At 38.6% G+C, this 22807-nt stretch overlaps 1 protein-coding gene across 2 annotated transcripts in view; it reads right to left on the reverse strand.

Moving 5' to 3' along the window:
- Positions 1-22807, reverse strand: part of KAT2B (lysine acetyltransferase 2B) — a 104180-nt gene that overhangs the window by 4772 nt on the left and 76601 nt on the right. For both annotated transcript variants that reach the window (XM_055321093.1, XM_055321094.1), the window contains 6 exons: positions 12140-12250; positions 8874-9017; positions 3921-4035; positions 1938-1974; positions 1631-1694; positions 1447-1531 (listed from right to left, as the gene is read on the reverse strand). In XM_055321093.1, coding sequence (XP_055177068.1) covers positions 1447-1531; positions 1631-1694; positions 1938-1974; positions 3921-4035; positions 8874-9017; positions 12140-12250 — 556 coding nt within the window. The remainder of the gene's footprint in view (positions 1-1446; positions 1532-1630; positions 1695-1937; positions 1975-3920; positions 4036-8873; positions 9018-12139; positions 12251-22807) is intronic.

A 22807-nucleotide genomic window follows, 5' to 3' on the forward strand; every position in this document is an offset into this window, starting at 1 on the left:
TCATACCCTTCCCAGGCTGGACCAAGCAAAACACTTCCAGAAAGCAGGCTGAGAGTAGGCGATGACAGACAAGATCTTCTGGACCTACCTTTGCAGGTCTTCAGAGTGTACATGAGCAGGGCTGAAAGCTAGTTATTCTCCCCAGAGTCATACAACCTCCTATGAGAGTTTCATTAAAAGAAGCTGAGATGGTCCAGGGGATGAGGATGCAAAGGTCAGTTAAGTTTGGAAATGGGCATAAAGAGTTTTAACACATTTTTTACATGATACAAAAGACTGAGGGCCATGTGACTGGCTCAGTCAGCAGGACCTGCAACCCTTGATCTCTCAGGGCTGTGAGTTCGAGCGACTGTTTTGGGTATAGAAACTACTTAAAAATAAAACCTTTAAGAAAGGAAAAAGAGAAAAGAAAATTCCCCAAACTCTCTTCCATTCTGAATTCTAGACTCACTCAACCCTCACACTTCAGTTTTCATAACTGAAATAAAGAGAAGGCAGAGAGAAAAGAGAAAAGCATATGGGTGTGGGTCCACTTTATGGAGTACAGACTACCAAAACCATTATAATGACTCTATAGAACATTCATGTGAAAATTAATGCTATCGAAAACACCTACAAATAACTCTCTTATCAGGGAGCGAAAGTATCCCTTTTGTTCTTCCTTTCAGATTTTAAAACCTTCTTAGTACCAAGAACAGACTGCAAGTAGATAGAAAAGGAACAGAAGACACAGGCTGTCTCCAAAATAATGGCCACACCACTGACTGAAAACATTTCAGCTAGTTGTCTATCATCTACACAATGCCGAACTAGTTTAATCGGATGCTCAATTACTTCAATTAATCACTTTAGCATGGGTCGGCACAGCAGCAAATTCCACAACTCTACATTTCTAAAGGAATTTTTTGTTTGGTCTTGGATGTGGGACAAAGCTTTTAAAGGGAGTATAAATAGTGACACTAATAGTATCCATCAAGAGCATGGAAAATCGAGAACTGAGTTACTAGACTTTCTCCCTCCGCTAGTATAGCAGGCAAGCAGCTTAATCCAACTTTGTATCGCTTTTAAAGACCCTCAAAGGGCTCAAAATACGTCAGGACGATAACCTAAAGTCTTCCATTTGCAACCCATCAGGTAGAACAGAAACAAAGTTCTGTCCAAACAGCCGGGTTCACATCTCGTGCTACGTGCAGTTCCCCACCTGGGCTGTCTGCCTCCAGCGCTGTCGCTGTCGGCTGCAGGCACATCTAAACAACACAGCCACCCACCTGTCCTTTATGACTCTGCTCTATACCACTGCCCCTCCATGGGTGCAGGAATCCCACCACCCAGCACACATTCTACCCTACAACAGAAGAGCACCAATCAACCTCAGCAACCTTTTGTCCCCCACACCGCCATCCAGAGAGTGTTACATCTATACTTAGAAAAGGTTAATGGCATTACCCATGGGGAACCTTATAACTTCATAATATCCCGGAGCTTCTGTTCTCTTCACAGGTTCCATGAAGGGCCAAGCGCTTTGATGGCTCTTGAGTAAAGAAAAAAGTAAGGTATCTAATATGGAAATTCCATGTGGGAAATCATTTCAAAAATATCTGCATGTAGTGAATGAAAAGAAAACACCCACCTTCACCTGCTGGAGGATGCTCTTGAGCGTGCTGTAAAGCTGGTCAGGGTCTTTGGGCTCTTTACTTGAAAGGAAAAGAGTAACAACAGGGAACAATGATTAGTTTTTTGCCCTCTTGCCAGGCGATTCCTATTCCGCTTATTTTTACAAAAACCTAAAATGGGAACCATCCCAGAATTTTTTAACGAAAACTGAAACATAGCAAGTGCTGTAATGGGTGATTACATGCAGCTTGCCCACTTCCTCTAAGGTGCTGAGAGGAAAGAAAAATCACTTCCCTTCATGTCCTCTCACCCATCTTACTTACCTTTTCTCTTTTCCACTCGGCTTCCAGCCTGTCTCTCCTATATATCAACGAAATTAAACACTAAATGAGAACTGCTTTTGGTCAAGAGAATAACAAAATACTTATCAAAAATAAGATAAATTATAAGCATGCCTCAGTAAAAGTCTATTTCTGGGAAGAGACAGAAATCAACTGCAATTAGTTACTTCCTTCTACAGTTTGCAGCGTGAAACATTTCCAAGACGGCCAACAGCACTTTCTGTTAGTGTTTTTTAAAAGCAGGAACTCCCAACTTTTCAGAGGAAAGCATAAAAAAACAAAGACATCCAGGACTGGGGGTGTATGTATATTTTAAACTCTAAATCAACATTTTTTGCTAATCACCAGGTGAAAGAATTAAACCGTTATTTTTAGGTTAGGACAAACTTTGTCCCGGTCTCTGTTTTATTTGGCAAAGACCCTGCTTTTAATAGAAGATGGTTTAGTGCAGCAGAAAGAAAACACAGCCTAAGTCCAATCGACCTGGACTTGATTTCTTGCTCTCTCCTTAAAAGCTAATTTATTGGGGCAGCCCCGGTGGCTTAGCGGTTTAGCGCCGCCTTCAGCCCAAGGCCTGATCCAGGAGACCCAGGATCAAGTCCCACGTGGGGCTCCCTGCATGGAGCCTGCTTCTCCCTCTGCCTGTGTCTCTGCCTTTCCCTCTCTCTCTCTCTCTCTCTCTCTCTCTCTCATTTATAAATAAATCTTTAAAAAAAAAAAAAAGGCAAGCAGAAACTTTAAAAAAAAAAAAAGCTAATTTATCCTAGATAAGTTACTTAACAATTCGCCTCTATAATTTATCAACCTATAAGGCAGAACTCTAAAAATTAGATGCCGTCATTCCTTTTGAGAAGAGTGGATGTATGTAAAAAACTAAACAGAAGAATGCCTCGCACACATAGGCATTCAGCAATATGACAGCTATTCTGCCCTTAACAGGGATAATATAGGGGAAGTGAAATTTCTAGGTCTATAAGTAAAAATAAGATCTGTTATAGGGTAGCTATCGTATTGAAGGAATATCACTTGCCCAAATAGGGTCTTATTTTTTTTTTCTGGAGAACTGTAGTGTGTTTGGTTTTGTGTCGTGTATTAAATCTTCAATATACTAGAAGATCTCGGATTTGAAATGGAAGTGTGGCTACTCAATAGCTTTCAAAAACAGCTATATTACATATTTTCACCAAAGAAGATTCATCTCTAACACTCACAGGTAAGAACCCTGGGGAAACTACTCGAAAATAGGGAACTCCAAACAAATGATATGTTTTCCAATAATCTTTTTTTGAAATGTGGAGAGAGGAATCTGGCCAAGCAGGGGCCTCTGCAGGCTGCAACGATGACAGCGATGAGCAAGGATGCAAACAGTAACAGGTTTGCAGAGTAGCATGCCTCTGCTTCTCATTCTGACAGCTGCAGGCCATGTGCTCTATGAGGTCAAAGGACTTAACCATTTTGCAACTCAATTTCCCCATTTGTAAAAGTGGACTTCCCCCCCAGGCTATACATAGCCATCTCTGAAAAAATGATGGATATTAACAGCTATGAGACGGGGTCATCTATGTTCTCCTTGATTTTTTTTTTAATTTTTTTTTTTTTTTTTTTTTTTTTTTTATTTATGATAGTCACATAGAATGAGAGAGAGAGAGGCAGAGACACAGACAGAGGGAGAAGCAGGCTCCATGCACCGGGAGCCCGACGTGGGATTCGATCCCGGGTCTCCAGGATCGCGCCCTGGGCCAAAGGCAGGCGCCAAACCGCTGCGCCACCCAGGGATCCCTGTTCTCCTTGATTTGTTTGCACTAAGCACAAAGGAAAAGTCCTCCCTTCTTAAGACTACAAACACCACAGATGGAGACAGGCAAGGCAAAAAGCTCTCCAAATCGCTGCACCCTGGCAATGGTTTCAAACACATCTCATGGCATCACCAAAAGACTTTGCTTCGAACAAAAGGTCTGTACGTACTAATTCCAGGAATGCTTTCTATTGGGATCTGTCGAACTCCATCTTTGAAACAGGAAAGTCCAGGGTATACTTTTCGAATCTGGGCTTGTTTTCTTTCTATCAGCTTTTTAATGATCTGTAAAGGACAGGAAGAGAACATGTTTATAGTGACAGAGTCTGTGGCCATGGATGAAATCAGTCAACCCAAGAAGTCTTAGTCTCCTAAATAAAGTCTTCATTCAAGACACAAAAAGGGTGAGAAAGAGTGAAAGCTACTGAACAGGTAAGGTGTGAAAACGTTGCTATGGGTCGCCCCCTCTAGTGGCATTCACACAACCGCCTTTGAATACTTGTCCCCAGCCATCAAAGAAGCCAATATTGAGAGGACACACTGCCCTTAGGGCACACTGTCCTCTTTATCACAGAAGCCAGTTACTGTGCCCTGTCTTCTCTGGGGAACAGCAAAGCGGCCCTGTGCATCAGCTACCCAGCCCAGCCCCGGCCCCAGGATCTCTTCACATTCCCCAACTGGGAACTAACTGTTCCCTTTTGGATTAGAAGGCACACATTATTATTTAAAAATTCCAAGGCATGAGCCCTAACCCATACTGTTTACATAAAAAAAAGCAGCTCCAAATTGGTGAGGCAACACAACTCCTGGTGTAAGCAGCCAGGATGGATTAGGGATTTTGGAGAGGTGTTTGTTTTGTACAATAATTCCTAATGTACTAAGGTTAACTATTTCCAAAACAGTGCAGTTTCCCATTTAAAAAAAAAAAGAAAATAATTAAAAATAGCTATCCAGAGATTAACTGTCATAACTGCATTTTGGAAAAGAAAAAAACAAGAGAAAGAGAGAGAGAGAGAGAGAAAGAGAGAGAGAAACAGACCATAAGAGACTCTTAACAGTAGAAAACACACTGAGGGTTGATGGAGGTGGTGGTAAGGGGGTGGGTTAGATGGGGGATGGACATTAAGAAGGACACCTGTTATGAGCACTGGGTGTTGTATGTAAGTGACAAATCACTAAATTCTATTCCTGAAATCAATTATTACACTATATGTGAACTAATGAGAATTTAAATACAAATTTGAAGAGAGAAAAAAAAAAAAACACTCGGTAGCAGTCCCTAATTGAAGGTGCAAAGGAAAACAAAAATTCCAGTTCCTAACAGCTTGATCTCAAACGTATCATCATTGGTAAAGGCTCCAGCATGAATGCATTTTAATCCTAACAATTAAACAAAGAGCTTCCTAAAGTGAATGGGACTAGTAAAAGTATATTCCTGGTAAATCTAGTTTACTGCTGTGCAACAGAAATATAATGCAATCTGTTTATATAATTTTAAATGTTCCTGTAGCCACATTTTTTAAAGTAAAAAGTAACCGGTAAAATTGGATCTTAACAACACACTTTTATTTAATCCATTATGTCCAAAATATTCTTGCTGCACCATATAATCTATAGAAAAAAAATGTGTATTTTACATTCTTTTACTCCTAACAAATCTTCAAAATCAGAGTATATTTTATATGTAAGTGCATTTCAATTTCAACTAGCCACATATCAAATGCTCAAAAGCCATATATAGCTAGTGGCTGTCACTTTGGACAGGATAGATCTAAATGGATGTTCTCCCTTTGTCTATTTGAGTGTAAGTCTTTTTATTTTTTTCAAAAAAGATTTTATTTTGGGGGGGCACCTGGGTTAAGTTGGTTAAGCAACCCCCCCTCCTGATTTCAGTTCAGGTAGTGAATTCAGGGTTGTGGGATCCAGCCCCGCAAGGCATCCAGCTCGATGGAGAATCTGCTTGAGTTTCTCTTACCCTGCCCCCTTCCTCCACTAGCACGCATGCACACTCTCTCTTTAAAAAAAAAAAAAAAAAAAAAAAATTAATCGAAAAAAAAAGAAAAATATTTTTATTTTTTTTTAATTTTTATTTATTTATTTATGACAGTCACACAGATAGAGAGAGAGAGGCAGAGACACAGGCAGAGGGAGAAGCAGGCTCCATGCACCGGGAGCCCGACGTGGGATTCGATCCCGGGTCTCCAGGATCGCGCCCTGGGCCAAAGGTAGGCGCTAAACCGCTGCGCCACCCAGGGATCCCAGAAAAATATTTTTAAGTAATGTCTACACCCAATGTGGGGCTTGAACTGACAACTCCAAGATCAAGAATTGGATGCTCTTCTGACTGAGCTGGCCAGGCACCCCTCCCCAGTCTAAGTCTTTTGGAAAGAGAATCCCAATGGTAGTCTCTTAAACACCTTTAGAAAATATAATTTTGAATATAATTGTAAAACTTTTTCTCTTTATCAGGGATTTTTCTCAGATGTGATAACCCACCCCAATGGCTTCCATAAACCTTGTGAAGCACCTTGAAAGTGGAAGGATCCTGGTGAGTGACTCATAATGACGTCTTAACCCCTCTGTGCCTCCCACGGTTGCTCTGGAGAAAGGGGACACTTTACTTCTGTTTCAGTTTTTTATCTTTACCTCCTTCGAAAATGTGTCCACTTCTCCACCATGTCATCATCTTTCTTCAGATCCTTCTCCTGTATCATCCCTTCAGTTTTAGTCTTCCCAAACAGATCTTCCCCCATCTTTAATATGCTACCAAGTCTTAGCAGGTGTTCTTACAAAGAAATCACATTGGCTGGCCTCACAATTACTTTGGATCCTCTGAATCCAGTCCCTTGTTGTCTCACACTTGGATGAAGATTTGAGAAGTATCCCCTCCCAGCACTCCCCGCCCCACCCCACCCCCGCTTCCACATATATACACTCAATTCCGCTGGCTCATGACCTACTCACACTTTCTCATATAGTGGCTTTTATCACCAGCACACCTATGATCCTAGCTGCCCATGAATCTACTTATGTTGGATTCTGAATCTTCGCCCATGCTGCTGGGATTTAGCAGGCTTACTACAGTTCAAAACATATTTCCCATGAAGACACCTCTAATGATGCTAGGCCCCTATGGAACCCACTCTCCCCTTGGAGTCAACACTCACAAAGTGGCCCTCAACTCCCTGCTCCCCTGTCCAACTGTACTAGCTTTCTCTCTCCATCTCTACTAGCCACAACCACAACTTACTCTGCTCTTGCATACTTTCAGGGGCCAGGAAAGCCCTCCATATACAAATAACTTATTTGTTACTATCATTAGTCTCTGTCTGTGGCAAGGGGGTTTTCAAAAGTTGGAATAAAGACCCTTGTGAAAATCATTTGAATTCTGTGGAAGAAGATCCTACACAATATTTTATTATGGTGACTTCAGGTTTCTTTGAAAAAAACTAGGTTCACAGCTAGCTCCCAGCCTCCATCATCCACTCAGGAGTGGGTGTTAAGGCTGGAGGCAAACAGGGAAGGTGAGGAGAGAGGGAGATGAGATCCAAGAGGAGAGGAGAAAGAGGAAGGGGAGGAAGCATTATCTTCTAAACAACTGACTGCTTTTGCTAGCTATTTGTGGCTTCCCCCTGTACGTGGTAAGAGCTAACAGATCCGGACTAGGCGAATCTGCAGGGGAATCCTGCTCTCTGCTTCCACCAAAGATGTATGGGTGCTGTCAGAGGAGGAAGGAGGGAAGGGCAGCTGACTGCCTGGTGATGGCTCTAGTTGGCCAGCAGCCCCTCATGCTGAACACAGAGCTGTTGAATACAGACCTGCTCATTAAACTCCAGAGAACAATGAAGAAAGCTAGCTCTTCAGAAAGAGACAGAGAAAGGAGCCTGCTGTGCTTTTATTAACTCTCCAAGTACCCTATTTGGAATTCTCTCTAAGGCTGGCATCTCTGAGCAAGACACAACAAAGGTTGTTTTTATTTTCTATACCCCCCCCCTCAAAAAAAAGGCTTTTCACTCACATTCATAAGAACAAGCCTGGCCTTCCCCTCTTCCCCTTTAAGAAAAAGGGAAATATTTATTGAGCACCTACTATGCACCAGACCCTGTGCCTGTTATGTCAAGTTTTATGCCTGTTATGTCAATGATGTCTGACAAACAACTAAGAATTGGGATTAAGGGACATTAGTAGAAACCAGAAAACAAAGATGGGTTGAAGACAGATGTCTTTTTCAGTTATTTGCTAGGGAAAAAGGACACTAGAATGAATAACGAGGTATAAAGTGGAATTGATGAGGGATGTCACAGCCTCAAAGCCCATTGCTGAACTCCAACAAACTAGGGGTAGCAAAAAGGTGATCCTGGGCTTAACATAAAATTCATTCATTTAATAAACAGCCTCTGCACCCTCCCCAATTATGCTCTTTTTATGGTCTTTTCTTCTGTCTTAGACAAATGTAAAATTACCATGTTGTCATATCTATCAACCTGTCCTCTCACTGTTCCTGTTTTTGTTTATATGCATAAAAGACCTCACCCCAGAATCAGATAACAAGTTACTGAATTCCTAGAAATACAGGCCTTCAGAAGTTGCAATGTTAAAAGCAGACATGAATAAACCCTGAGATAAATACCTACATAAGAGGAAAAATAACAAAAATCAAGTAAGTGGAACAAACTCGTGCTAGAGAAGTTCAAAGGAGAAACTGAACACAGGCCGCAGCATTCCAATTTGTGTGTGTGTTGGGAGAGTGAGGGGAGTAATGTATTAAGACCAGGCTTAAAGCATCAGTAATGACTTTTAGAGACGAGTTTAGATAAGCCAAGAGGGAAATTTGGGAAGGGTCGATGAGGCTAGAGTGTAAAAGGTCTTGAAGGTACAGGTAAGATATCCTCATATTTTACAAGTTTTGTGTTTTACACAAATTTAACAAGTGTTGACCCTTTTAGGAATGGTGCCTAGAGAGGAAACAGATCAAGGATACCATCAAAGAAGAAATCTATACAAACCACAGCAAACTGAAATTATGATATGCAGTAGAGCCATCCACACAGCCCAGGGATGCACAACTCACCCAAAGAAGACTGGCCTGCATGGAAAGGAAGAGGAGTTGGTCACATGTTTACCTCCTTTTGCTTCTTAATGATGACAGAAAATTCTGTGTATGGGATCCGGGGATTTAGCTCACATCCCATTAAAGTGGCCCCTTCATAATCCTTGATGTAGCCAACATATTTGGTTTTAGGTATTTTAATTTCTTTGGAGAAGCCCTGCAAAGCAAATAAATTCATTCATAATGGCTGTTGTGCATCAAATTTCTGCTGCATGTAAACCATATGGTAGGCAGCAAAGTACACTTCTTTCAAGTTGTCATCATACCATTCTGGAAAGGATTAACATGAAACCCCTCTGTGGAGTTCAGAAACATTAAAATCAAACTGTGCAAACAGGAAGACATTTAAAAAATCCTAGTAAATCACTAAATGATTTTTAACAGAATTAATATAAGATTGAGTTTTATATTAAACCGCACAATTTGGGCAGACCCAGTGGCTCAGTGGTTTAGGGCCGCCTTCAGCCCAGGGCCTGATCCTGGAGACCCGGGATCAAGTCCCACGTCTGGCTCCCTGCATGGAGCCTGCTTCTCCCTCTGCCTGTGTCTCTGCCTGTCTCTCTCTCTCTCTCTCTCTCTCTCTCTCTCTAATAAATAAAAAAAAAATCTTAAAAAAATAAAATAAAATAAATAATAAACTGCACAATTTCTCCCAAACTGGGAAGGGGACCCCAGGATTCTCAACAAATCAGAACTGATCTAAGTTCTGAAAGAAAAGCTTATCAAAAAAATATAATAATTAGGGGTGCCTGGCTGGTTCAGTCAATATAGCATTCAACTCTCTCTCTCTCCCTTTTTTTTTTTTTTTAAGATTTTATTTATTTGAGAGAGCAAGAGAGTGCGAGAGAGAGCAGGGTCAGGGGCAGAGGGAGAGAGAAACCCAAGCAGACTCCATATTGAGCACAAAGCCTGATGTGGGACTTGATCTCATGACCCTGAATTCACAACCTAAGCTGCTTAACTAACTGAACCTCCCAGGCATCCCAGAGCATAGTACTCTTGATTTTAGGGTTGTGAGTTGGAGCCCCACTTTAAGTATGGAAATTACTTAAAAATAAAATCTTTAATATATATATATATATATATTTATATAATAATTAGAACTTTGATGTTGAGGAAATGAAACCCCTACTGTATAGGCAAAAACTTCTAGACCATCATAATGTATAGTTGTGTCAGTAACATTTACTTGCAATATATTCATTTATATACTTTAATCTGCAATAACCTGGTGCTGTATATTCATATATTTATAATATAAACATAATTTTCCTTATAGTACCTATTTCAGTTCTTTACAGTAAGTTATTTTGGAATCCAGAACTATCATCAGCAGTTTCCTGCCTCCCTTATTTATTTTTAAATAAAATCTTTAAAATATATATATATATTTATATAATAATTAGAACTTTGATGTTGAGGAAATGAAACCCCTACTGTATAGGCAAAAATTTCTAGACCATCATAATGTATAGTTGTGTCAGTAACATTTACTTGCAATATATTCATTTATATACTTTAATCTGCAATAACCTGGTGCTGTATATTCATATATTTATAATATAAACATAATTTTCCTTATAGTACCTATTTCAGTTCTTTACAGTAAGTTATTTTGGAATCCAGAACTATCATCAGCAGTTTCCTGCCTCCCTTTCAGCAAAAACTGATTTTCCAAGCAATCATTGCCATCATCCTCAAAGAGGACTACAGACAAGTTATTTAAGAACCATAACAGATTTCCTATTTTTTTAACTTAAATTCAATTTGCCAACATATAGTATAACCCAGTGCTCATCCCATCAAGTCATGACTGATTTTCAAGCTTCACAAGACATTTGCAGTCTAAGAAAGCTGACACTCAAAACTTCAGTTGACAATCCCAATGAGTTCTCCCTAATGAATTTTATTATAAAAGTCAGAGACACATCCCAAAGAATGAGAAGAAAACAAATAGGAGATTAACTATCTGATATCAGAGGAGGAAAAACTCTCTAGTCACATAAAACTTATAAAAAAAAAGATAATAGATTTTATGTAATGAAATCTTTAAAAATCTGTACATCAAAAGTCATAGCAATGTTGAAACAACTGACAAATGGGAGAAAAATCATAAAAGGTTGATATCCTCATATACAAAGAGTTCTCATAAATTAATGTTGTATACTTATAATGTACACTTAATATAAGAAACACCTGAATGTCCTAAAACTGTAGTATTGGTTTAATGAATTATTTTCTAATTATACCATAAAACTTCAGAGAACCATCAAAAATTATATAAATGATAATCAGAAAGTTATTAAATTACATATAATATGAGCCAAGCTTTATATTTATATATACATATAATATACATATATATATACACACACACATGAACACACACATAGAACAATTGTTAGAAGGGTATATATATCAAAACATTAACAGTAAATCTCTATGGGTGGTAGAAGTACAAGTGATTTTTCTTCATTCTGCATTACTGTGTCTTCCAAAATTTCTACAATAACTTTACTTTTGTAGTTAGAAAACGAAATGAAAATGTTTAGGAATTATAAAGCACTATTTAAAAAAAAATGCAGCTGGGGCCACCTGGGTGGCTCAGTGGTTGAGTGTCTGCCTTTGGCTCAGGTCATGATCCTGGAGTCCTGGGATCGAGTTTCACATCGGGCTCCCCACAGGAAGCCTGCTTCTTCTTCTGCCTATGTCTCTGCCTCTCTCTGTGTGTGTCTCTCATCAATACATAAATAAAATCTTTATTAAAAAATATGCAGCCAGAGAATAAGCGTTAAAAAGTTGAGCTGAAAACTTCTGGTAAGAAAGGACAAAGACAGCCAAGCTCCTAGCCTGCTGCATGCTGCCAAAGGACTGTCAGGAGCCCTTCATAAACTTCAGAATTTTCTTTCTGCTGTCATAAATGGAAGCTTTCCAGAGACTGAATCTATTTCTCTCATTCATGAAGAACTCTACTCACCTAGCCTGGGAACTTCTCCTTAGTCTGGGGATACCACGTTTTAGAATTCCAGAATGCAGTATTATACTTCATTTATAGATGACATCCATTCATTCACTCAAAAAATATTTATTTAGTACTTACTATGTACTGGTCATACCCTTTACTACAATCTGAAGCTTACTCTTAAGGATTAAAAAATAAATGTATGTCCTTCTTTTAAGTAGAAAAATCTAGGGGAAATACTTATTTGGATGAAGGCTAACCTAAGTACATATTAAGAAAAGAAATGACAGAACAGGGCTGCACAGTGAAAAACTTACCTGTTTCTTGAAATAACCAATAGCATATTCATCAGCATATGTAAGGAAGTTCAGGATATCATGTTTTATATGATATTCTTTCAAGTGATTCATCAGGTGTGTTCCATAGCCCTATGTAGAAGTTAGTATACAGACAAATATATTAGGTTTTGGAGAAAAGACATTCTTACAAATTCACTGGGAAATGTTGGCAAATTTAGGAGTTGGTACTTTGATATATTTTACCAATATAACACTAACAACACCCTTTCTTGCATTCCTGAACTTTGAAAATGACCTACAAAACCAAAAAATTCAAAATCGTTGAATTGAGATAATAATCATCATCTTAAAATAAAAGTTTCTGGTTCTTTGAAAATAACACACCAAGGCTATAAGCTGCTGGTTCAATCCTAAAGAGTATGTGCTGAATATTAATAAAGAAGTTTAGGGAGTTAATATTGATTATGATTTCTGCTTATCTTTAAAGTATTTCAGAACTGAGATGCAAAGAGCAATATAAATGAAAAGTGCTAATCCTTATTAGAATATTAACTAACCTAAGTGTTTCCTGAATGTGTATACAACACTAGCAACCCTTCCAAGGAAATGTATAGTTATCACATACACAGGATTTTCATCTTTGTCTTATCAGGCTTTTCCAAGCAAGGTCAAAGAAATCCAGAATCTCTGAGTGAGCCAGAAGATATAAGGAAATAAGACAGTGAACAATATTAAATAAATTAATGGCTGAAATATGAAAAAAAATGCAAGTACCAGGTTTTTTAGTGACATACAAAGGTTAGAGAAAATCTATAAATTTAAAGTGATTGTTTTAGAACCTCTTTAAAAGAGGTAAAAGTATATTCAAACAGCCAGACACAAATACCTTCACACAAATATTTTAGAATTTGGTGACAACTTTTCTAAAGAACTCAAATGTGCTTACAGGTATGATCTCATGGAACTGCAGTAGACAGGGGGAGAAGGATTTGTTCTCGCTATCCCATGTGATGCTAGAAGTCTTCTGCCATCTATACTGAAAAGGTGAGCTGTTAGAATCCTCCAGTACAGGGTGATCCCTTGGTCTTTAGATAGACCAGTTCATTTTCAGGGATTGCTATGGTTGAAAAATCATTCCTAAAGTTTATCTGACGTCTGACCCCTTGTTATTCCTACTAATTGACCTTATTCTACTCTTAGAGTAACAAAGACTCATTCCTGCTCTTAACAACTCTTCAAGCCCTTTAAGACCATACTCTCTCATGCCCATCCCTATCTCCCAAACCCTAAGTGAAATAGAGGTTTCAGCTGTTTCTTAAAGGCATGATTGGAAGACCCCTTATTAATCTAATCACTCTTTTCGGGGCTTTATCTGGTGTAACAATGCCCTTCAAAAGCATGGAAGGACTAGACATAATAATAATTAGGGGATGGTCTGCCTGGTAAATAGGAGAACAGTATTAACAGCTCATTATTCTAGAAGTTATTCTTCCATTAATGTTACCCAAGGACATTTTAGCTTTTCCCAAACATTTCACAATACTAATATATTCTTAGTTTCAATAAAACTTGGATAAAAAGAGGAACAAAATGTCTCTCTTCTTGAGGAGATGGTAAAATGGGAAAAATAAACATATAAATACATAATAACAGTATAGAGCTGTGCTGTTAAATATGGTAGCCAGTAGCCACATCTGGTTTTTGAGCAATGGAAATGTGACCAGCCTAAACAGAGATGTACTAGAGTGTATAAAATACACATCAGGGAAAAAAAATAAAATAAAAACACCTCAGTAACATTTTATCCTCAGTAACATTTTATCCTTATTACATGTTGAAATGACAATATTTTGGACATATCAGGTTAAATCAAAAATATCAAAATTAATTTCACCTATTTATTTTTACTTTTTAAAATATGGCTACTAGAAAATGTGGCTTGCATTTGAGACTCAAGATATATTTCTATTGTGTAGCATTGGTGTAGAGTGATGTATTTGTACTTATAATGCAAAAAAGTACAAGTCAGCTAAGCACCTGACTCTTGATTTCAGCTCAGGTCATGATCTGAGAGTTGTTAAGCTTCAGCCCCATGAGAGGCTACACACTGGGTGTGGAGCCTGCTTAAGATTCTCTACTTCTGCACTTACCTCTCTCTTTCTTAAAAAAAAAAAAAAAAAAAATACAGAAAAAGGCTTTAAGATAACTAAGAGGGGGAAGGAGAAGGGTATAGAAGGAAAATAACAAGTTTAAGCTAGGCCTTAAGAGTTTGTCCAATGGAAAACAAGGTAAGAAGATAGATTGGAAATCTAAATGTATAGAAAAATAAACCTATACATAAGTATTATAAAAAGATACATAAAAGTGGATTTATAATGTAAGGATACAAAAAGGCTTCCTTAAAAATTACAAAATGCAAAAGCATAAAGGAAAAAACTGATTATTATGTAGATTACTTCAAATTTTAAAACTCCTTAAAGATATTATAAACAATTTAAAATACTATAAACAAAAGACAAATGACAAATTGAGAGGGCACAACTGTTAACACATATTACAAAGATTTAATATCTTCTATGAGATCAGTACAAAAATGGAAAGACATCCTAAAAGAAAAATTGTCAAAGGCAGAAACAGACAGTAAATATAACCAACAAAAATACATAAGATGCTCGACCTCAACAGTAATTAGAGCTCTCCATCAAGAGATGTGATATTTCACTCAACCTTATGCAACCATCTTTAAGGTTGATGGTACCCGGGACGCCTGGGTGGCTCAGCAGTTGAGTGTCTGCCTTTGGCTCAGGGTGTAATTGCAGTCCTGGGATCAAGTCCCGTATCGGGCTTCCCACAGGGAGCCTACTTCTCCCTCTGCCTGTGTCTCTGTGTGTCTCTCATGAATAAATAAGTAAAATCTTAAAAAAAAAAAAAAAGTTGATGGTACCCAGTGAGTTTCAGTAAAGTCAGGAAACAGTACCCTCCAAAACCACTGGTGAAAATGTAAATTGGTAAACCCATGAGAAGGGCAATCTGGAAATATTTTTTTTACATTTAGACCAGTCATATTCAATCCTGCAGCAATTTCACTTCTCAGTGTCCAGAAAAACATTTCCAAAGAGATCGCTGCTTTGTGACAGAAAACAACTATAAATTAGTATAAATATCTTCAATAGGAGATGATTGTATAAATTATGGTACTTCCATATTATGAAATATTATAGAAAAAGCATAAAATAGCTCTACATCAGGAGTATCTAATAGAAATTTCTGCACTGATGGAAATGTTCTTTATTTCTGCTATCCAACATGGTGGCCATATTGGAAGGGAGAGTGAAATTTTTGTTGTACCTGAAAATGTATTTATCAGTGTAAATGAAAATGATTTTTAAAGAAAATGGAAAAAAATCAAAAAAAGAGAGAACTGCATGTGCATAGAAGAGCATTATCTAGGAATTATTAAGAAAAGTGCCTTCTGGGGAGCCTGGGTAACTCAATTGGTTAAGCATCTGACTTTTTTTCTTCAAGTTTTATTTATTTACTTTTTTAAAATATTTTACTTATTTATTCATGAGAGACACAGAGTGAGGCAGAGACACAGGTAAAGGGAGAAGCAGGCTCCCATGGGGATCCTGATGTGGGACTCCCATCATAGGACCCTGGGATCTCAATCTGAGCCAAAGGCAGACAGCCACTGAGCCACCCAGGTGCCCCCTCATTTATTTAGAGAGAAAGAAAGAGCAGGTGGAGGGGGCAGAGCAAGAGGTAGAGAGAGACTCTCATTCCATGCTGAGCACAGAGCCCAACACGGGCTCGATCTCACAACCCTGGGACCATGACCTGAGCCAAATTCTAAGTGTCAGACTTTGACTAAACCACCCAGACGCCCTCCAACTCTTGACTTCCACTCAGGTGATATCTCAGGGTTGTGGGATCAAGCCCCGCATCAGTGTGTGCTGGGGGTGGAGCCTGCTTAAGAGTCTCTCTCTCCTTCTGCCCGTCTTCTGTCTCTAAAAAGGTTTTAAAAAAAAAAAGAAAGAAAGAAAGAAAAATGACCTTTTGACTAAACTCACTGTAACAGAGACATGGTTCATGGAAGGGAGCTAGGTTTTGTTCCATTTTGTAAGGAGTTAACAGATTATAAATTTTCTACCCTCTGCCCACAATCCAATGATTTTTCTCTTTAAGAACAATGGTTCTTCAAGAGGACTTAACAATCCTCAATATATATGCCCCGAATGTGGGAGCTGCCAAATACTTAAACGAATTATTAACCAAAGTAAAGAAATACTTAGATAATAATACACTTATACTTGGTGACTTCAATCTAGCTCTCTCTACCCTTGATAGGTCTTCTAAACACAACATCTCCAAAGAAACGAGAGCTTTAAATGATACACTGGACCAGATAGATTTCACAGATATCTACAGAACTTTACATCCAAACTCAACTGAATACACATTCTTCTCAAGTGCACATGGAACTTTTTCCAGAATAGACCACATACTGGGTCACAAATCGGGTCTGAACCGATACCAAAAGATTGGGATCGTCCCCTGCATATTCTCAGACCATAACGCCTTGAAATTAGAACTCAATCACAAGAAGAAGTTTGGAAGGACCTCAAACACGTGGAGGTTAAGGACCATCCTGCTAAAAGATAAAAGGGTCAACCAGGAAATTAAGGAAGAATTAAAAAGATTCATGGAAACTAATGACAATGAAGATACAACTGTTCAAAATCTTTGGGATGCAGCAAAAGCAGTCCTGAGGGGGAAATACATCGCAATACAAGCATCCATTCAAAAACTGGGAAGAACTCAAATACAAAAGCTAACCTTACACATAAAGGAGCTAGAGAAGAAGCAGCAAATCGACCCGACGCCCAGCAGAAGAAGAGAGTTAATTAAAATTCGAGCAGAACTCAACGAAATTGAGACCAGAAGAACTGTGGAACAGATCAATAGAACCAGGAGTTGGTTCTTTGAAAGAATTAATAAGATAGATAAACCATTAGCCAACCTTATTAAAAAGAAGAGAGAGAAGACTCAAATTAATAAAATCATGAATGAGAAAGGAGAGATCACTACCAACACCAAGGAAATACAAACGATTTTAAAAACATATTATGAACAGCTCTACGCCAATAAATTAGGCAATCTAGAAGAAATGGACGCATTCCTGGAAAGCCACAAACTACCAAAACTGGAGCAGGAAGAAATAGAAAACCTGAACAGGCCAATAACCAGGGAGGAAATTGAAGAAGTCATCAAAAATCTCCCAAGACACAAGAGTCCAGGGCCAGATGGCTTCCCAGGGGAATTCTATCAAACGTTTAAAGAAGAAATCATACCTATTCTACTAAAGCTGTTTGGAAAGATAGAAAGAGATGGAGTACTTCCAAATTCATTCTATGAGGCCAGCATCACCTTAATTCCAAAACCAGACAAAGACCCCACCAAAAAGGAGAATTACAGACCAATATCCCTGATGAACATGGATGCAAAAATTCTCAACAAGATACTAGCCAATAGGATCCAACAACACATTAAGAAACTTATTCACCATGACCAAGTAGGATTTATCCCCGGGATGCAAGGCTGGTTCAACACTCGTAAAACAATCAATGTGATTCATCATATCAGCAAGAGAAAAACCAAGAACCATATGATCCTCTCATTAGATGCAGAGAAAGCATTTGACAAAATACAGCATCCATTCCTGATCAAAACTCTTCAGAGTGTAGGGATAGAGGGAACTTTCCTCGATATCTTAAAAGCCATCTACGAAAAGCCCACAGCAAATATCATTCTCAATGGGGAAGCACTGGGAGCCTTTCCCCTAAGATCAGGAACCAGACAGGGATGTCCACTCTCACCACTGCTATTCAACATAGTATTGGAAGTCCTAGCCTCAGCAATCAGACAACAAAAAGACATTAAAGGCATTCAAATTGGCAAAGAAGAAGTCAAACTCTCCCTCTTCGCCGATGACATGATACTCTACATAGAAAACCCAAAAGCCTCCACCCCAAGATTGCTAGAACTCATACAGCAATTTGGTAGCGTGGCAGGATACAAAATCAATGCCCAGAAATCAATGGCATTCCTATACACTAACAATGAGACTGAAGAAAGAGAAATTAAGGAGTCAATCCCATTTACAATTGCACCCAAAAGCGTAAGATACCTAGGAATAAACCTAACCAAAGAGGTAAAGGATCTATACCCTAAAAACTATAGAACACTTCTGAAAGAAATTGAGGAAGACACAAAGAGATGGAAAAATATTCCATGCTCATGGATTGGCAGAATTAATATTGTGAAAATGTCAATGCTACCCAGGGCAATTTACACGTTCAATGCAATCCCTATCAAAATACCATGGACTTTTTTCAGAGACTTAGAACAAATTATTGTAAGAATTGTGTGGAATCAGAAAAGACCCCGAATAGCCAGGGGAATTTTAAAAAAGAAAACCATAGCTGGGGGCATCACAATGCCAGATTTCAGGTTGTACTACAAAGCTGTGGTCATCAAGACAGTGTGGTACTGGCACAAAAACAGACACATAGACCAATGGAACAGAATAGAGAATCCAGAAATGGACCCTGAACTTTATGGTCAACTAATATTCGACAAAGGAGGAAAGACGATCCACTGGAAGAAAGACAGTCTCTTCAATAAATGGTGCTGGGAAAACTGGACATCCACATGCAGAAGAATGAAACTAGACCACTCTCTTGCACCATACACAAAGATAAACTCAAAATGGATGAAAGATTTAAATGTGAGACAAGACTCCATCAAAATCCTAGAGGAGAACACAGGCAACACCCTTTTTGAACTTGGCCACAGTAACTTCTTGCAAGATACATCCACGAAAACAAAAGAAACAAAAGCAAAAATGAACTATTGGGACTTCATCAAGATAAGAAGCTTTTGCACAGCAAAGGATACAGTCAACAAAACTCAAAGACAACCTACAGAATGGGAGAAGATATTTGCAAATAACATATCGGATAAAGGGCTAGTTTCCAAAATCTATAAAGAACTTATTAAACTCAACACCAAAGAAACAAACAATCCAATCATGAAATGGGCAAAAGACATGAAGAGAAATCTCACAGAGGAAGACATAGACATGGCCAACATGCACATGAGAAAATGCTCTGCATCACTTGCCATCAGGGAAATACAAATCAAAACCACAATGAGATACCACCTCACACCAGTGAGAATGGGGAAAATTAATAAGGCAGGAAACAACAAATGTTGGAGAGGATGTGGAGAAAAGGGAACCCTCTTACACTGTTGGTGGGAATGTGAACTGGTGCAGCCACTCTGGAAAACTGTGTGGAGGTTCCTCAAAGAATTAAAAATAGACCTGCCCTACGACCCAGCAATTGCACTGTTAGGGATTTACCCCGAAGATTCAGATGCAATGAAACGCCGGGGCACCTGCACCCCGATGTTTCTAGCAGCCATGTCCACAATAGCCAAACTGTGGAAGGAGCCTCGGTGCCCATCGAAAGATGAATGGATAAAGAAGATGTGGTTTATGTATACAATGGAATATTACTCAGCCATTAGAAACAACAAATACCCACCATTTGCTTCAACGTGGATGGAACTGGAGGGTATTATGCTGAGTGAAGTAAGTCAATCGGAGAAGGACAAACAGTGTATGTTCTCACTCATTTGGGGAATATGAATAATAGTGAAGGGGAATATAAGGGAAGGGAGAAGAAATGTGTGGGAGATATCAGAAAGGGACACAGAACATAAAGACTCCTAACTCTGGGAAACGAACTAGGGGTGGTGGAAGGGGAGGAGGGCGGGGGGTGGGGGTGAATGGGTGACGGGCACGGAGGGGGACACTTGACGGGATGAGCACTGGGTGTTATTCTGTATGTTGGTAAATTGAACACCAATAAAAATTAATTTATAAAAAAAAAAAAAAGAACAATGGTTCTTTTGTAAATAGCTTCTCAAAACCTGCATGAGATATTTTGCATCAGTGGCCACTAATTTGTCACTCTCCAAAGAAATTTTGCAGATTCTATTCGCTTGAGAGTACAGTCTATATCCTTTAACTTGAATCCTCTATCTAGTATGATTGGCAGTAGTGGTAACTTAAATATTTCCTTGGTTACAGAGACATTAGAAATGTTAAGATTATTATATGCAAATATTTAATTTTCACCTAGAAACATTTTTCTTTGTATGCCTTCGGTTCTTTTTTTTTTTTCTTTCTTTCTTTTTTAAAACATTTTTTGTGGGTAGGAAGCATAAAAGGGGGGAAGAGAGGGACAGAGGGAGAGGCAGAAGACTGCCCACTGAGCAGCAAGCCAGATGGAGGGCTGGATCCCAGGACCCAGATATCCATCCTGACCTGAGAAGGCAGATGCTCGACCGACTGAACCACACCCCTCCCTTATATTTTTTTATTTTTGTTTTTTAAAGTAGGCTCCACACCCAGTGTGAACGCAATGTAGGTCTTGAACTCAATGACTCTGAGACCAAGACCTGAACTGAAATCAAGAGTCACGTGCTCAAACGACTAAGCAACTCAGGCACTCCCTATATACCTTTATTTTTAACTACCACCAAAGGGTTTCTTTTCTAAATCCATCTAGCAACTTCAATGTTTATTTAAAATTTTTTTACGATATTGGGGTGCCTGGGTGGCTCAGTGGGAAGTCTGCTTGTCCCTCTCTCTCTGCCCCTCCTCATGCTTGCTCTCAAATAAATAAAATCTTTAAAAAATAAAAAATATTTATTATAATATATAAATATTAGTTATGTAACTTTAAATTTATATAATTTCAAATCCAAATAGTTCTTAGATAACAAGCTAATTCTAAAACCAAGTGATGAGTTTTTCAAGTAAATTCTGAAATGTTATCTTGTGTGCGCTTTGAGCAAGAAAATTCACATATAAACTTCTTTAAAGCATTCACAGGAATTTATACATAAGCCTGCCTCTCTAAACTGAGTGGATAGAAATTCTAAAGCAACATTTAGGCATGATTTTTAACATATTAAATAAAAATATAAAACCTCCACTTATGAGTTTGACGTTTTTTCCAAATAGGTGCCACCACAGCACTGGCTTTCATCAAACTTAACCATTCCATTCAGTTGTGAAAGACTAATCTTCATTTTCTAGAACTACAGTTTCAAATCATTTACAAAAACGTAGCTTTTTTCTAGTTCTTCCTACTGAGTTTGTAATGTTTGGCCACCTTCCTGCAAGTCTTTAGAAAATTACATGGTTTGGGAGAAAAAAAAAAGAAAATTGCCCTTCTGGGAAGTAATGAGACAAAGCAACCAATTCATATTAAATACCTTTAGTTTTCCTCTGGTATCCCTAAAAGTGTCCAAGTCAACCTTAATCAACCTCTCCAAACAAGGTGCTTGGTGTAGCTTTCTCTGAAAACAAAAATTTTGCAACCTTTTTCTGAAATTATAAACCAAGGACATATTTTCCAGCTCCCTCTCCCTATGAAAAGCCAAACAAATTTTCCTTTTAAGCAAGTTTCTAAAGTCTGGACACTTGAATTGTTTTTCACTTTGGCTAGGGAAAAATAAGAAAGTGATAAGCATAGCAACAGCACCATCTAAAGACACACTGTCAGAATTTCTTGTAAAAATGCCAGACATCCAGTTTCAAGCGAGTCTGGGCTCTCACCTTCCCCAGTCAGAATGACAGACGTATGACTGATGGATTTTGTTTATCCTTGGATGCTTAATACTATGAGTCAAAGACAAAAAGCCCCATTTGTGCTTTGTGAAAAGAAATCACAGCAGCTATAATAGGCATCGTGAGTAGGGTAAAAGCTGTTAATGAAAACAGAAGTGCCGGCAGCACTGACTGTAGCCCTCAAGCAAAGAATGATTCCTTCCAGTGACTTACTATTACTTTTTATAAATGACACTGCTTCGTTGCAGCTGGAGAAAGCAACCACATCCCCAGACCTGTACTGCCCAATATGAGAACCACTGGCCACATGTGCCCAGTGAGCACCAGAAATGTGGCTAGTCCAAATTGAGATGCGCTGTAGTGTTAAATACACCCCACATTCTAGAGACTTAATACAAAGAATATAAAATGTCTCATTAGTAATTCTCTGTGACATCAAGTACCTGCTGTTATAGTGGCACCACTTTGGTTACTGTGGGTAAAATAAAATGTTTTCAAAACTAATTTTGCCCATTTCCTTTTTTCTTTCTTTCTCTTTCTTTCTTTTCTTTCTTTCTTTCTTTCTTTCTTTCTTTCTTTCTTTCTTTCTTTCTTAAACGTAGCTACTAGAAAACTTAAAATTACACACGTGGCTCACATTTGCAGGTGACATTATATTTCATTAGGTAACAGGGCCTTAGACCTTCCGGTCATTTTTCTCAGCAGCTATCTAATCCTGAGCTACTAATCTTTCTACCATTTGCCCTAGTTTTGCATGATACTGTTTAGAGTTCCCAAAATACCAAATGAATAATAGTTTAACCAGACATTTCCTGGTTCCACTTTCCTAAAAGGCAGCAGAGCAGAACACTACACTAGACCAGAGGTCTTTCTGCCAACAGGGAGTCTACAGTTTATCCCAGTCATACTGCAACACCAACTGCAGTTTCAATAAAACAGCCTACCTCCTGGGGAGGAAGGGACCAGTGCCAAGGACAATTGGA

This window comes from Nyctereutes procyonoides, unplaced genomic scaffold (assembly GCF_905146905.1).
Source record: "Nyctereutes procyonoides isolate TBG_1078 unplaced genomic scaffold, NYPRO_anot_genome, whole genome shotgun sequence".
Classification (NCBI taxonomy): domain Eukaryota; kingdom Metazoa; phylum Chordata; class Mammalia; order Carnivora; family Canidae; genus Nyctereutes; species Nyctereutes procyonoides.